The following is an 18,008-nucleotide window of genomic DNA, read 5'->3' as shown; positions in this document are numbered from 1 at the left end:
TGTGGCCAATTGGAGGGCAGTGCTGTGGGCATTGCGCAGCCTGCTGGATCGTCACCCTGAGGGGGCTGTCACATGCTTTTTTTTGGAACTAATATGCTGTGATACGTAAAATGAACCATAGAACAATAGAAAACAACAGCACAGAAACGGGTCCCCTTGGTCCTTCTAGTCTGCACCAAACCATTTTTTTTTTGCCTTGCCCCACTAATCTGCACCCAGTCCATAGCCCTCCATACCTCTCCCATCCATGTACTTCTTCTTAAATGTTAAAATTGAGCCCACATTCTCCAGCTTAGCTGGCAGCTCGTTTGACACTCCCACTACACTGTGTGAAGAAGTTCCCCCTAAACTTTTCCCCTTTCACACTTAACCCATGACCTCTGGTTTGTATCTCACCTACCCTCATTGGAAAAAGCTTATCTACATTTACTCTTATCTCCTCAATTTTAAGTACCTCTATCAAATCTCTCCTCATTCTTCTAAGCTCCAGGGAATAAAATTCTAACTTGTTTAACCTTCCCTGTAACTGAGTTCCTAAAGTTTGGGCAGCATCTTACTAATCTGTGCGAATCTGTGTCTGATTCCTGAATACTGATGAAAAAAAAAACCCTTTGACGATCTCCATCCCTTTTAGCTCCTTACATAACTGAGCACTCTGATCTTCAAGGGGACCAATTTTGTCCCTTACTATCCTTTTGCTTTTAATATACCCATATAAACCCTTGGAATTTTCCTTCTCATTGTCTGCCAAAGCAACCTCATGTTTTTTATTTGCCTTCCCGATTTCTTTCTTGAGGGTTTTCTTGATTTTTTTTTATACTCATATACTTCATTTGCTCAAATGAAGTACCTGCTATGCACCTCTCTCTTTTTCTGAACCAGATCCCCAATATCCTTCAAAAACTAGGGTTCCATATGCCTGCTAACCTTGCCTTTAATTCTGACAGCCACATACAAACTCTGTACTCTCAAAATTTCACCTTTGAAGATCCTCTATTTACCTCGCACATCCTTTTCTTTGGATATTTAATTTTGATTTTCCAAGACTCACGCAAATCCAAAACAACAGTACAACCTTCTCAACAATTATACATTACATTCAAAGTCCATTTTTTCCACTGCTCATCCCTCTCTCTTCTCTCCTATTCCCTAATCCCACAAGGAAAAGATTATGTGAATTAAACAAACATAAATTACCAAACATCTAGAGTCACCGACCCTTAAAGGAACAAAATGTAAACCCAGAGTAGCATAAAGTAAAATGAAAAAGATGCAAAACAAGAGCATGTCGTCTGTGCCTCAAACCACTTCATTTATCTCAGCAATTTCACTATTAGAATGGATTTTTACCTTTATTCTATTTGGAAGCTATATCTGTGTACCTATGTGCTGCAGATAAGGATGCCATACCCCAACAAATGTGTCATATTTCCTCCTTAAATTGTATGTAATTTTCTCCAGGGAAATACAACTCTGCATTTCTGTATTCCATTGTGTAATATTTAGTTCAGAGTTGGACTTCCACATGACCACTATACATCTCCAGGCTTCCATCAAGGTGACCTTCAAGAACTGAATTTGGTACTTAGTTTAAAACTCATGTCCATAATGTTTCCCAGAATGTACAATTTTGGATCCTGTGAAAAATCCACCTTTAATTTTTTTTCAGAATGACCCCCCCCCCCCCCCCCCCAGATTGTCCCAGAAGGATCTCACTTTTGTACACAGCCAGGTTAAATGGATGAAGGTTCCACATCCTTGTCTGAAAACGAATGATCCCAATCCACAGATTCTAGATCCTTGCACATTTCTTCAAAATAGCCTTTCTCCAATTTAGAATCACAACCTGAGGCCCTGACCTATCCTTCTCCATAATTAACTTGAAACTAAGGGCATTATGATCTCTGGACCCAAAAAGTTCCCCTACACATACATCTGTCACCTGTTCTATCTTGTTCACTAAAAGATCAAGAATTGCATTCTCTCTAGTTGGTACCTCTGTATATTGATTTAGAAAACTTTCCTGAACACATTTGACAAACTCCAAACTATCCAACCCCTTTTACAGTATGAGAGACACAGTCAATATGGGGAAAATTAAAACTCCCTACTATCACAAACTTGTGTCTTGCAACTGTCTATTTCTCTGCAGGTTTGTCCCTCCAATTCCTGTTGACTATTGGGTGGTCAATAATACAACCTGATGAGTGTGATCATACCTTTCCCGTTCCTCAGATCCACCTATATAACCTCAATAGATGAGACTCCTGGTCTGTCCTGCCTGAGCACAGCTATGAGGTTATCCCTGTCTAGCAATGCCACTCCTCCCCCTTTCATCACCCTGTTCTAAAGCATGTCTAAAGCAATGGCAGCCCATAACATTGAGCTGCCAGATCTGCCCCTTCTGCAAACAAGTTTCACTCATGGCCACAAAATCAATATTCCACCTGCCAATCAATCCACACTCTAAGCTTGTCAAACTTTCCTACACAACTGACAGAATTGTCCAAATGTAGTCCTTTGACCACTTTTCTACAGACATTTGACTGCAGAAGAGCTCTATAAATTTCTGATGACACTATGCTTAAGTACTGTATATTTAATATTTATTCAATACAGGATAGCTTTAGAGATGGTGCAGAGATTTACTTGGATTGGAAAACATAATAGAAGATGAGCAAATGTAGGTTCTTGGGAGTCACTATCTCGGAAGATCTTTCCTGGCATCATGAAGAAAGCCTCTACTTCCTCAGGAGTTTGCGGAGGAGCTAGTGGAGTTGTTCAAGTGAACCGGTACGGACTTGAAGGGCCGACATGGCCTGTTTCCGTTCTGCAACCGGTTATTTGGTTATATAGTTATATGGTTACTCCTTACATTGAAATAGATGCACTTTGGAAAATTTCCACCATGTATAACTAATTGACTTCCAATGATGCATGTGATTTTCACACAATCTTTTCCCTCCTCTTCTCTTCTATCTGCTCTGGCATTCTGGTTCCCATCCACATGAAAATATAATTAAAGCCCACTGAAGCAGCACTAGAAAGCCTTCCCGCAAGGATATTAGCCCCCTCCAGCTCAGATCTAAACCATCCCATTGGAACAGGTCCCACCTTCTCTGGAAGAGAGCCAAATGATCCAGAAATCTGAAGCTCTGTTAAGCTGCATTATCCTCCTATTTCTAACCTCAATAGCATGTGCCACAGGTAACAATCCTAGAGGTCCAGTCCTTCAACCTCATGCCTAACTAACTCCTTCAACTCTCCTTGCAGGACCTCCTCACCCTTCCTACTCATGTCATTGGTTCCTATATGGACCATAAAATCTGTTCTGCTCACCCTCCCTCCTGAAAATGCTGTGAACTAAATCTGAGATATCTTGGACCCTGACAACATACCATTTGGGATACTTGATCTCTTCCACAGAACCTATCTGTCCCCCTAACTATGGAATCCCCTATCACTACAGCTGGCCTCTTCTCCCTCCCCTTCTTAGTCACAGAACCTGACTCTGTGCCAGAGACCTGATCATCTTGGTTTGTGCCTGGTAGGTCTCCCCACCACCCACAACAGCAACCAAAATTGTATACTTGTTATTGAGCAGAATGGCCACAGGAGTGCCCTGTATTGCCTGCCTATTCCCTTTACTGCTCCTGACTGCCACCTATCTACCCTCCTCCTGCCTCCTAGGTGTGATAGTGTCCCTGTAACTTCTGTCTTATCACCCCCTCTGCCTCCCGAATTACCTGGAGTTCATCCACCTCCAATTCCTTAACTTGGCTTGTCAGGAGCTGCAGCTGGATGCACCCCTCACAGATGAAGTTATCAGAGATACTACTGGCTTCCCTGATGACCCGCATTCTGCAAGAGAAACATTCCCCTACTTGGCTGAAATTCCCACTGTTTATGACTAGAGGAAGAAAATATATGATGGATTTCAGCCTGGTATTTTGTGTCAGTCTTCACTGCGGAAGATACCAGTGACCAAAAATTTAAAAGTTGAGGCAGGAGTATAATCAGTGCTTGGGAAGCTGAAGCAATGCAAGATGCCTAAGTCACATGATCAGATGGACTACAGCCCAGGGTTCTGAAGTAGGTAGCAGAAGAGATTGTGAACGCATTAGCAGTGATCTTTCAAGAATTACTGGAATTGGGAATGCTTCCAGAGGAATGGAAAATTGCAAATGTCACTCACTCTTTAAGAAGCGAGAGAGACAAAAGATCATAAACTAGGCAAGTTAGGCTGACTTCAGTGGTTGGTAAGATTCTTAAGGATGAGTTTATGGGACACTTAGATACAAAATAAAATAGCTTGATTTTAAAGTCAGAATGGTTTTCTTTAGGGGAGATCTTGGATGGGATTCTTTGAGGAAGTAATTTGCCAAAGTGCTGCACACAAGGCTATAAATAAAATGGGAGTGCATGGTATTACAGGAAAGGTACTAGCATGGATAGATTGGCTGAATGGTAAAAGGCAAAGGCAACTAGCTAGTTGCTGGTGACTCATGTTCCCCAGGGGTTGGTGTTGGGTTCACTACTTTTCATATACATTAGTGATTTAATGACAGAATTAATGGCTTTGTGGCCAATTTTGTGGATGATATGAAGATAGGTGGAGGGATGGATAGTGTTGAGAAACTGAGTCTCTAGAGGGACTATGTGGAAATAATGGGGAAAAAGTGACAGGTACAGTATAGCATAGGAAGGTGTATGATCATGTGCTTTAGTAGAAGGAATAAAGGTATGGACTATTTTCTAAACAAAGAATTCTGAAAGTGGAGGTCCAAAGGGTCTTGAGAAACTAGTGCAGGATTTCTTAACTTGAAGGTTGAGTTGGTAGTAAGGAAGGCAAATGCAAATTTAGCATTCGTTTTGAGAGGACTATACTATAAAAGCCAATAATTAATGTTAAGGCTTTATAATGTGTGGGTCATCCCTCAAAACTTATCAGTAAATTCCAAGACCTGGGAGTTAACACCCCACTGTATAATTAGATTATGGACTTCCTCACCTCTAGACCACAATCAGTGAAGGTTGCAGCTGAAGAACATCTCCTCCACTATCTCCATCAGTACCAGAGCACCACAGGGTTGTGTTCTTACCCCTTGCTCTACTCACTTTACACCTACGACTGTACCTAGCTTGGTACGACATTAACATCATCTACAAATTTGCCAACAATACCATGGTGGTGGGTTGCATAAAGGAAGGAGTGAGTCAGCTTACAGGATGGAGATTAAAAATTTGGCTGAATGGTGCACAACAACCTTGCACTCAATGTCACTAAAACTAAGGAGCTGATTGTTGACTTCAGGAAATCCAGAGGTATATAATCCAGTGATCATTGGGGGATCAGAGTTGGAGAGGGTAAGCAAATTTAGATTCTTGGGAGTCACTATATCAGAGGATCTTTCCTGGATCCAACACACCAGTGGTGTTGTGAAGAAAGCACGTCAGTGCCTCTACTTCCTTAGGAGTTTGTGGAAGTTTGGCATGACATCAGAAACCCTGGCAAGTTTCTGCAGAGATGTAGTGGAAAGTGTACTGACCAGCTGCATCACAGTCTGGTATGAGAACACCAATAACCCAAGCATAAAGCTTTCCAAAATGTAGTGGTCCCAGCCTAGGACATCAAAGGCAGAAATCCTTACCCGCTATTGAGTACATCTATAGGGAACGCTGCCGTCGGAGAGCAATAGCAATCATCAAAGACCCTCACCACCCAGGACACCCTCTGTTCTTGCTGCTGCTGCCATCAGAAAAGAGGTATATGTGCCACAAGACTCACACCACCAAGTTCAGGAACAGCTGCTACCCCTCCACCATCAGATTCCTCAACTCATCTAAGCACTCTTTCTTGTACTCTTTATTGATTTTATTTTGTTCTCTTTGTATTGTAGTTTATATTCAATATCTGTTTACAGTTCTTTTATTTGTTTACATGTTTACACTGTGTAGTTTATTTTTTGCATAACCAATTAGAAGTAATTCTGCCGCGCCTGGAGGACAAAGGAATCTCAGAGTTGTATGTGATGTCATGTATGTACTCTGACAATAAATCTGAAATCTAAGTTTTGGACCCCATATCTAAGGATGTACTGACATTGGAGAAGATTCAAAGGAAGTTTATGAGATGATCCTGGGAATGAGGTTTAAAATATGAGGAGCATTTTTGATGGTTCTGGGACTTTGCTCATGTAATGGAAGATTTAAACCGTGTTTCTTACTTTTGGAGTCTTTGCTTCTGCAAGGCTGAGAACCTGCTTGTTTTTTTAACAGCAGACAATAATCTAATTTACACCATGAGGCCCAGGATGTTGAATAGACATAATCTAATTTACATCATGAGGCCCAGGATGCATATTTAGTAGACACATCTAAATTCCACCATGAGGCCCAGGATGCAGTTGAATAGACATAAACTAATTTACACCATGAGGCCCAGGATGCATATTTAGTAGACACATCTAAATTCCACCATGGGCCCAGGATGCAGTTGAATAGATATAATCTAATTTACACCATGAGGCCCAGGATGCATATTTAGTAGACATTATCCAACTTCCACCATGAGGCCCAGAGATGCAGTTTTCTTTTGTTGGTCGCAGACTGTCAGGAGACCTTGAAGATAATTAAATCATTTGTTCAAAGAGATAAGATCTGAAGTAAACAACTTTTGGGTAATATAAGCCATGGTCGCACTGCTGAAGTTTGAGACTCTACAAGAGGTGGCAACATCTCTCAGCAAGAAGAAGAACTTCAAGAGTCCAGCTAACGTCCCGGCCGAGGGAGGTAGAGAAGCTGCTACCGGCGCCCCGACAACCTACTACAAGTGTGCAGTCGTTGCCTCGCTTCAGCAGTTGGGACCAGTCCAGGCGTTGATAAGTATAATTGGGAAGGGCTTGCATATTGTAGTGTGAATTCAGCTTTAGATTTAGTGTGTGTGTCTATTTTCTTTCGGTAGCTCGAACACTGACCAATCTAAAACGAACAAAGTGAGAGGTACAAGTTTACCCAAGACAATTGGCGCTGCGAGCAGGGTGGGTCTCAAGATATTTTGCCAAAAGAAAGAGGTGAGCCCTGAGCAGTTCTTGATTCCGGGATGGACTTCCAAAGACGATGGGTTTGGCATGTTGGCCAATGTTGGGATCAACCCTTAGTTGGGATGAGAAGTTAGATCCATCAAGTGCGCTTTTGGGCGAGCGGGTTGTCACTCTCCTTTGAGAAAGTAAATTTCCTGTTAAAAAGGGGACACTGATGGACAGTTTTTGGCTGCTGGCCACAGCCTTACGCCACTCCGTTCAGCGTGAAGCAGAATCAGTTCAGTGAGAAGTAGAATCTCAGCATAAGAGAGAGCAACTAGAGGAGGAACTAGAAGCCCTGAGACAACGCTGTTCCATGATGAGCGAGATTATTCGCACCAGTCAGGACTGAGCCAAAGAATGGGAGGATAAGCATGTCCAAACGATCTGCCATAATATTAAACTCCGGCAGCAGCTCTGCAGATAAAGAAAAGCATGGAGTAGAACCCGATCCACATCGTATTCGTGCCATGATAAGGAATGGTGATGATCCTGATGTCATTGATGAATGGGACGGGAATATCTGGAAAGATGACAATGGTAATAATGCAGATACTCCTCAGCATGTGCCTACCATACTACCCTCTCCACCCGCTGTTCACGCCCGACCTGTAAGGCAGCAGATTTTCCAAACAGACGAAGTGGGAGAGGGGCGGAATGTAACTGACGAGATTGAAGAGATAGATGATCCCCTGATCTCACTAGAGGACCCAGGGGAAGGTACCCAAACCCCTGGTAATGCTCAATGGCCCACCCCCTCTATGGGAAGGCCAAGGCCTCGTCCTGTCCACTGGGGAAAGGACCCTGTGGGCCAAAGTGGGGGCAGAGGTCAAGAGCAGTCAATGATTCGTGACTTCTCTATAAAAGAGCTGGCTGCCATTGGAGATTGATAGAGGCAAAAGGCGGGAGAATCTCTGGCAGCCTGGCTCCTGTGTGTTTGGGAGCAAGGAGGGGGTAATGTATATTTAACCCCTGAGGAATTGTTGGGATTAGGAACATTGACTACTGATATCGGGGTCACTGCTGAGCTGCGGGGTAGAGGAAGAGAGGTGGATTACTTACTTGCCACTCTAAGGGATGCCCTGCTATGAGTATACCCATCACCAGTAGATTAGGATTTACATTTACAGAACAATTGGGGGCACCCCAGAGGAAGGTACAGCAGTAATTCGTCAACAGGCTCTGGCCTCTGCCTTGTATGCAGGGCGTTTGAGGCTGTGGGTACAGGGGGGAGCCCTGATGAAGAGATATTCACGGCCGGAATGCATATCAGATTGGTTCGTTCCGCCCAACCCACTGTACGGGGGCTGGTTCTGTCCGTAACTAGTCCGCTAATTGGGCACCCTGTGTCTGAGGCGGTGCACGCCTTATCTGAGCTTAGAGAATTAGAGTTGGGAGGTAAAATCCACTCATGTACAACCCAAGTTAAATCAGACAAGCAGGATGAAAAGAGAGGGGCTGCTGCTAACAAGGGACCGACAAGAAAGGACCTTTTTCTAACCTTGTTAAAGTTAGGCGTACCTAAAAGTGATATTGATGGGAAACCTACTGCAGTCCTTTATGCCCTTTATAAGAGGAAGGCAGGGGAACATCATCCCCAGCTGCTGAGTCTTCCTGGCCCAACTGTGCCTTCTGCTCCCACTGCTGCTCCTATCGAGCCAGCTTCTCTTGCTCCAGTTATCCGTGATGAGATACAACAAATGGTTAAAAAGGCTCTTATCGATAATAGGGGCATGTGGGCCTGGAAGCCCCCGAACCCTACTAAAGCATGAGGGTGTGGGCAGGACCCCCATGTCTACTCTATTGAGACACGGCGGATACGCGGGGACCCGCTGCCCTACATACCATTAACTATCCATTGGGGTGGGGGTAATGACCGCCAATATTTGGTCTTGGTCAATACCGGTGCTGAGCACTCGGTGATTCCGAGTAACCTTGACCTCTGGACTGGACCGACATTTCGAATAGAGGCGATGGGAGGAGCGATCACCCTGGCAAAGGAAATAAAAGTCCACGCCACGGTGGGTGATGGCCCTTCCCCTACATGGTTACATTCCCCGGTGGCTGCCACTGAAAGTATCCTGGGTATTAATATGTTGGCTGGTACGGCCCTTAATACTAGCCAAGGGGGATTTGCATTTGGAATTTGGACTATTACAAAAAGACTAGTGGTGGGTCGGGCTAAGTGGGATCCTGTGATGGTGCCTCCCCCCCAAAACCAGTGTGCATTCCACAATATCGCCTCCCTGGGGGGGCAGGAAGAGATTACTGCCACCATCGATGCTCTGCAAGAAGAAGGGGTAGTGAGGCCCGCAACGGTCCAGAAGCCGGATAATGACAGTTGACTCATTTTTTTGAACAAACATGCCCCACCACTGGGTTCGGCAGTTCCGGACATTGTTATCCTTATTGAAAACATTGCTACTGGGAACTCAGGAACATGGTATGCTGTCATTGATCTCGCTAATGCCTCCTTCAGTATTCTTATAGACGAGGTCTCACAGGATCAGTTCGCCTTTACCTGGAAGTGGCGCCAGTATACCTTCACGCACCTCCCTCAGGGCTATGTACACTCTCCCACTATTTGCTACAGCCTAATTCCCTGTGATTTGGAGACGGTGACAGTATCGCCTTCCCTCTCAATTCACTATTATATCGATGATGTGATGATCCAAGGAGCCTCGGAAGAGATGGTACAGGAAGGTATGGAGAGTGTCCAAGATATCCTGATGCAAAGAGGGTGGGCCATTAACCCCGCCAAGGTACAGGGCCCATCCCAGACAGTTATCTTCCTTGGAATTCAGTGGCATGCTGGAGAACAGGTGGTTCCCGATAAAGTTTGCAATAAGATCGCAGTCTTGGCCACTCCTACTAACAAAAAAGAGACCCAGTGTTTCCTGGGGTTATTGAGATACTGGCGACGCCATATTCCACATTTGGCATTGCTTTTACGTCCTATATGGTTACCCAAAAGAAAACAGACTTTGTATGATCAGGAAAAGGTGTTCCAGTCCGCCAAGCAGGCTATTCTTCAGGCCTTGCCCATTGCTCCCCGCATCCCAGATACCGTTACTGATGATGTGGCATCCTGGAGCCTCTGGCAGAAACAAGAGGGCCGCCGAGTCCCACTGGGATTCTGGTCACGTACCATGCCCGAGGCTGCCACTCGTTATTCTGCTTTTGAACAACAGTTACTAGCCTGTTACTGGGCCCTGCTGGAGACTGAAAGAATGACAGGCGATGCAGATGTTCAATTACGACCAGCACTTCCAAATAATGAACTGGGTCCTGGCTAATGACGCTAATCTAAAGATCAGGCGGGCTCAGCAGTCTTCTATTATTAAATGGAAGTGGTATATTCAGAGTCGTGCAACCAGAGGGCCTGAAGGGGTGGGCCGCATACACGAACAGGTGGCTGATCTTCCGTCTCGTCATGAGGACATTGAACCCACCTTGCCCCCTCCCCTACCCCCTTCACCAGTTCAGTGGGGTAAACCATATGATTTGCTCACTCCAGCAGAACAAGAGGATGCCTGGTTGACTGATGGTAGCAGCCAGTGGGTGCAAGGAAAGCAGAAGTGGAAGGCAGTGGCTTACCATCCCAGGTCAGGAACTCACTTATTGGAGGAGGGGGATGATGGCTCCAGTCAGTATGCTGAGTTGAAGGCAGTCACTTTACCACTAGACCCTCATGATCACCCTCTTCACTTGTTTACCGATTCCTGGGCTGTGGCTAATGGACTAGTGGTATGGATGCCTGATTGGCAAAAGAACGACTGGCTGATACATGACCACCCAGTATGGGGCAAACAGTTGTGGCAGCTGTTGTGGGATGCTTCCCATCATCATTAGATAACCGTATATCATGTTGACGCCCATACCAATGCGACGACGAACATGGCACAACATAATGCAGTAGCAGATCAGCTTGCCACCATCAGCTGTGCCGATACTGTCCCCCTGGCTCGATGGGCACACAGAGTGGCCATTTGGGGGAGAAGGGATCAGCTATGTGGGCCCGTACACATGCCTTACCCGTCCATCAGGACGATGTCCGCATGGTCGTGCGTACAAGCCCAGCTTGTCAGTTTGTGAAGTCCCGCACCGTTCCTCCTGGTCCGCATGGCCAAATAAGATGGGGAGCTCGCTCAGCTGCAGTCTGGCAAATTGATTACATAGGCCCCATGTCAGACTGTATGAGTAAATGTTATGTCCTAGTAATGGTTGACACTTTTTCGGGCCTTGTTTTTGCTTTTCCCACCAAGACGGTTGACCAAGCTAGCACTAAACCATTTAATTTCTCGTTATGATGTACCAGAAGAAATTCAGTCTGATAATGGCTCGCACTTCTCCGGGAAGGCAATCTGTGATTGGGCAACTGACAACAGTATTTTATGGGTCCACCATATTCCTTATTACCCACAGGCTGCCGGGTTAGTTGAACAAATGAGTGGCTTACTGAAGGAATATCAACACCACTGGGGACCCTGAAGTGGTGGTGCCATGTGCTGCAGTAGGCAGTTGACAATTTGAATCATCGTCCTTTGAAGGGAGGTACACCTTTCCACCAACTTCTTCATGCTTCTGAACTACAGTCTATTCCAGAGGAAAAACAGTCATTGCCCCCCATTCCCAAGCCAGAGAATGCCGTAAAAAAGGTATGGGTGGCACCATCAGGTAGTGGCCCTCCTGTAAAAGGGGAAATAGTGACACCTGCCCAGGGTAACACTCGGTGGGTAGCTATTGAGGGACAGGATGATTTAGTTTTTTTAAATAGCATATGCTTACGGCATCGTGAGTGACATATGTCAGGCTTCTTTGTTCCAGATCCTCCGACTTGTGCTCCTGCTGATCTGGTTAGAAGGATGGCAAAGTGGGATCTCAGAATATTGAAAGCCCTAGATCAAGTGAATGCAGACATGTTTCCAGAAGTGGGAGAGCCAGGGACAAGAGGGCACACCCTCAGAATAAAAGGATGACCCTTTATAACAGAGACAAGAGGTTTCTTCAACAGAGGGTTGTAAATATGGAACTGCTGCCATAGCTGTAGAGGCCAAATTATTGGGTATATTTAATGCGGAGGTTGACAAGTTCTTGATTAGTAAAGATATCAAAGGTTCGAGAAGGCAGGAAAATGGGGTTGAAAGCCATGATTCAAATGGTGGAGCAGATTCAATGGGCCAACTGTCTTAATTCTGCTCCTATATTTTAGGATATCAAAATTATAGATGCTGGAACTGTGATTGAAACTGTGATCAGACAGTTTCTGTGATGAGAGAAGAGTTTATGTTTCAGGAAATTAACTTAAAATGTTAACTCTCTCTTGACCTGCTTTGTAGTTCCATCAATTTTTTTAGAAAAGTTGGTAAACAGGTTGGGTCCAGATATTAAAACAGCTATTGCTTTTCAAAAACATCTCAGTTGGATACAAATGAGCCAATGACTACAAAGTAGGAAGGTATCAAATTATATTGAATATATTTATGTTCTATTCAGTGATAAAAATGCACTTTTGAAATACATTAAACATGAATGAAATTTAAATGCATCAATATATTTAGGCAGGGAATATCTTTATTTTACCAGTATCTTAATTCCAAAAGTACAATTACATCAAGATTTTAAGAACATAATAAAAATCCATAATGCAATTTATATACAGCAAAACAACTGAGCACGACTCAAAACTCAAGTTGTACAATAAACTGATTTAATTATTACATTATGCACATCCAATTCCATAAGGACCAACATTTTTTTTTTACAATCAAAACCCATTGCATGTTTCAAATATTACTGGTATCTTTACAATTTAAACATGTATTATATTAATTATACAAGTCTCAAAAATTTGGTAACTAAGTTGAGTATCTGCTAAGTGCAGGAAAACTTATTAGACTTTAACCTTAATTTTATTCACATCCATAAAGTGCAAAGCAACATCTACAATATGCTGCAAAAACTTAAGTCACACAACACGGGAAAAATATAATTCACACAAAAGTAGGCAACTGCTTTTAAGATGGGTTTAGATCAATTTAAAAGTATTCTGGTATAATTTTAAGTTACAAAACTATTTGCTTATACTCAATATAATTGGGCAATTTTGAAAATTGGGTCACTCTTGACATCCAATTTTGGTAATGCTGAATACATTTATTCTCCTTCTATGCAAGAACTTCAGTGAAATATCAATAATACTTTCCATGCAAAATAAGCATGGTAAATCTAGTATTAGTCACTGAAATCTTATGCAACAGCTGGTGTTTACTGGTGTAAAAATATACATTTGTGAAGTTGGAGATAATATGGCACACAAGTTGCTACAATTGTGAACTTGTTCCAATTGAGAATTTGTCAAACAACTTTGGAAGCATCAGTTCACTAATGTAGAAAACAATTCTTCTGAAAAATAATACATTGCATCATATACATGAAAGGAGTAAGCACTCCATGTCTATTAAAATAGCATCCTGAAATCAAGAGGCACAAAAGTAAATAATTTAATGCAAGTATGATTATGCACATGCTATTATGTCTACAGAAAACCTACATGACTGCTAAATGATTCTAAATTTCACAGTTCCACTTAAATACCTGAAAACGGCAGCTCTGCTGGAGCTTAACATTTATATGGACCCAGGAGAGCGAGGAGTGGAGATTCAGCACTCCTCCATGGGGTCATGATCCTGACTGCTCTATTTTTTTTTTAAAAAGTTTCTTGAAACTACAGAGGTCTGTGTCCATGATGATGGCGCCCATCCTTGGCAGATCATGAGTGGTTACATGCTGTGGGGCTTCAGCAGACTGGTGTAGGGCACCAGAAGTAGGAGAACATGGCAAGCTGAGAAGCAGGAGCAGTTTGGGAGAGGACCCTACAGGGGTTTAGTGGCTGAAGAAACTACACAGGCTGTGGACTCGTGGGAACCAGGTATCAAGATTGGGATTCCTGAGAGTACTGATGGTAAGAAGCATCCTCAAAGAGGCTTGGGAGCTGAAAGCTTCCTGATCGTATAGGAAATTCAGAACTGTGAGCTCGAGTTTACAGGAATGCAGGAATCGAGTTGACCATCACTTGGGTGTCTTTGAAGGGACTCTCTTTTGCTTCTTTGTTCTAATATCTACAAGCATGGCTACGGTAATAGTGCCTCTGTGTGCTTTTATGGCAAGAAAAAGTTGACAAATTTTGCCATGACAATAAAGAAACCTTGAAATAATCCCATTGAACTAAATCAGGACAACAGCAACTAGTCTATCCTTTTTCAGTACTTCAGATCTAGATGCCACAACAGGGATAAATACTGTAGGTGATCAAGTATTAACACAGGTTTATTTGGCAAATTACAAAGATACAATTTAAGAGAAAGCAATTTAAAATTCTGAAGGCATCAGTCAGAGTAGGCAAACACAAACCATTTCCACTGACCAATAGAACTAATTGAAAGATTAATTGTAACAGACTCTAAATATAGATTCAGATAACTGCAGGGCTCTGGAACTGAAATGCAGAATCAGAGTTAAATGACAACTCCAATTAGTTTTTGTCCATCTTTACACGTTTCATTCTTCTCAAACTAAAGGTCATCTAATACACCTCAATTTTGATTTCAAAACTCTCTGTAATATCCTTCATCCTATAAACACCCAAAATATCTGTATTTTTCCCATTTGTTCACTTTGTAATTTTATTCACTCTGCCCAAATCTCCAATGTTCCCTCCCTGACTTTCTCCTCTTAAAAATTTAGGTCATTGTGACTGAGATTTTGTTGAGCAGCCTCAATCTCTCTTTCTTTGTACATCAATCTCAATTTTTTTTTCAATAAACCTCATGAAATGGTATAATTTACTACACAAAAGATGCTTTACTAATCCAGGTTGTTACTGGATGACAGACTGCTTGTTATCTTGTTGCAAAATCCAGGCCATTTAAAGTAAATATGTATATTTTAATGTTTGGATAAAATGCTGAGCAATTTAGAATTTTTTTTTATATGAAGAGGGATAAAATAGTGCCCATGTTCTCTTGCACATTTCCCAAATATTTTTAAAGATTACTTATTTATTTCACTATCTTCCAAGAACATGGAATGCATTCACTGGCAGATTTTTTTTGCTCTATGTATTACAGATTACTACATATTACACACTGGTCCAAAAATGTGGCCATTAATTACAGCATATTTTGTAAACAGCAATCGTTTTACCATTATCCCAACAATCATTCATTAACAAATTTAATAATTAAATTTTAGTTCAAATTCATTTTTCGAAGAACATTCTTGCAAAATGTCTGCCGAAATCTTCCCTGTCAAAATATCTATCGGATAATATCCAAATAATGTGTGCCAGGGTAAAGTAAATTAATAAGAATAGCTAGTAACTTGTTGCTATCCCAAAGACAATAGTTTGGGTTTTTGATGAACGACTTTGCCTGTGATATCTCCTCTTGGTAGTCTGCATACTGCTTGCTTAATGACATTGTTTCAAGTACATTCAAAGCCTGAAATACAAATAAAAACATAAGGTTGGGTTGCAATGGTCTCAATATAAAATAATGCATTTTGCAGTGTGAAATTATAATCAATATTATACATAGTGATTCAGAAATATGAGCATAATATAGAATATGCAGGGTGTCAAAAGTGCTGAACCTGAATATATGAAACTGGTTTATATAAAGTGACCTTCAATGACATTTACATGAAGTTTAGAACATATTAAAGTAAAACGCCTGGTATCTGGCACCCATGGGGATTGTTAGATGCAGGATAAGTGAATTTTTTAGTTGCTTGAAGTTGACCATTGTGTGAAAGGTGAACTAATGGCGAGGGATGCCAATTCTAAACTGGTATTTTTTACCTATTTATTTTCTGCAATTTCTTTTATTGGTTGCTTGAGGCTGCCAATTGCTTGAATTCTGGATTACAGGGGTTTATACTGTATTTTGTTTGCTTCAGTAAGAACCAGAGCTGGCTGTTGGCTGTGGTTTAGTAGTTGCATTTATGTCCAAGGCCAAAGAACTGAGTTTTAAGTTCTGTAGAAAAAATATAATATTTGATAATATGACAATGAGTGCAACATGACTGGAAGTACAATATTTTGGCTGCGCTATTAAGCTAGGACCTATTCTGTCTTCTGAGGTGCTCTTTCTTGTGAAAATTTTCCATCTATTCAAAGGCACATGAAAGTCTGCAGACATCATGGTTGTACTATCCCACTTCATTTTCCATCTGGGTACTCTCCAACCAGATGGCATGAGCATCGAATTCTCCGGTTTTGCTAACCTATTTTTTATTCTTCCTCCTTTGCCTTTCCCCTAGTCTTCTTTCCCTTAGCTCTCCACCTCCTTTGCTCTCTATTCAATGAGCCAACAAGTCATCCCTCTGCTCCCTGCTTGCTGCTGTGCCCTCCCTCCCTTATCCAGCTTTTGCCTCCTGCCTTTGGGACCATGCTCCTCCATCCATCCACCTCTCCCTCTACCATTTTGTTTGGATGCCTGGTGACATTTTCATACCTTGATGAAAGGCTCAAGCCTAAATGTTGGTTATGTATCTTTGTCTTTGCAACATGAGGTATGCTGTTTGACCTGCAGAGTTTATCCAGCATTGTGTTTTTACCTCACATTTTATAAAATGAATTAAAAGAAAAATATTTTTGCTCACGGAACTCTGGGTCCTTATCAAGTTTATACTTAAGTTTCGTGAGAAATAGATATGGATAAATCTTTTTCCCATTTTAATTTAGATTTATGAATATCCGGCTTAATCATTTCATTCTGTAATAAAGCATGCATCTCAGATATAAATCCTCCCTTGCCCCCTTCAGTAAGTAAACTTTCAAATTTAGACCACCTAGGCAACCATAATGTACACCCAAAATTATCCAACAATAGGGCTTTAACTTGATAATAAGTAAAAAGTATTTGAAGAAATTTCATATTTCTCTTTCATGATTGGATGACAATATGTGAGGATAGTATAATTAAAATTGTAAATGCAAGGTATAGATTGGTTCATTATAACTTTATTCATCAGTTATATTTAACTCCTGAGAAGTTAAGGAAGTATAAGTTTATTTCTTCTGATTTATGTTTTAGATGCCATAAACAAGTTGGCTCTTTCTTGTACTCTACTTGGTTATGTGAAACCTTTTTGGAATAGAATTAAGAAACTTTGAGAAGTTTTATTTATATTTAAAATTTTGCTTGATCCTATGGTATTTTTATTGGGTTATATTAGGAAATTGAGTTTGAAATTAAAATTAGATGTCTTAAATTGCCTTTTTGAGATTGGCATTAGATGTGGCGAGAAAATATTTGGCAATTACTTGGAAAAATGAGACTGATTTGAGTATTCAACGGTGGCATTTGGAAATGAGGTCTTGGAAAAGAAAATTATCCTTTCATTGTTAAAGTTTGGAGCCCATATACGAGATATATGGGCTTGAATTTGTAATAGTTCCCCCCCCCCCCACAGTCGTTGGGGTTGCACTAAACCATGGCAATAGTTGAAGGTTGTTATGCAAGTTGATCTCCTCTTCTATTCTCTTTTTTCTTTCTTTTGGGGTAGTTTAGAGGGGGATTAGGAGGGGTGGGTGGGGGATTATATGGGATAAAATATTATGTATTTACTTGTATTCTTATTGTATGACTTATTTTGATTAATAAATAACATTTGCAAAAAAAGTTTATACTGAAGTTTAAATTAACCAGCTTATGGAGATTATATTTTAAATACAATGCCTAATTCTCATACCCTCCAATTATATTGAAAAAAGTGACAATCATTTGGCAGTACTATATGAGCTAGTCATATAACATATAACAGTTTACAGCACTGAAACAGGCCATGTCGGCCCTTCAAGTCCACACTGGTTCACTTGAACAACTCCACTAGTTCCCCCCCTCCCACACTCTGCCCATAACC

At 41.7% G+C, this 18,008-nt stretch overlaps 1 protein-coding gene across 2 annotated transcripts in view; it reads right to left on the bottom strand.

The window, feature by feature from the left end:
- Positions 1 to 12,638: 12,638 nt before the first annotated feature.
- epg5 (ectopic P-granules autophagy protein 5 homolog (C. elegans)) overlaps positions 12,639 to 18,008 on the bottom strand; it is a 184,822-nt gene continuing 179,452 nt past the window's right edge. For both annotated transcript variants that reach the window (XM_069924245.1, XM_069924246.1), the window contains exon 44: positions 12,639 to 15,583. In XM_069924245.1, coding sequence (XP_069780346.1) covers positions 15,401 to 15,583 — 183 coding nt within the window. In that variant the 3' untranslated portion in view covers positions 12,639 to 15,400. The remainder of the gene's footprint in view (positions 15,584 to 18,008) is intronic.

The sequence above is a fragment of the Narcine bancroftii genome, chromosome 3, assembly GCF_036971445.1.
Source record: "Narcine bancroftii isolate sNarBan1 chromosome 3, sNarBan1.hap1, whole genome shotgun sequence".
NCBI lineage: Eukaryota > Metazoa > Chordata > Chondrichthyes > Torpediniformes > Narcinidae > Narcine > Narcine bancroftii.
This window is presented reverse-complemented; position numbering and strand designations above follow the sequence as displayed.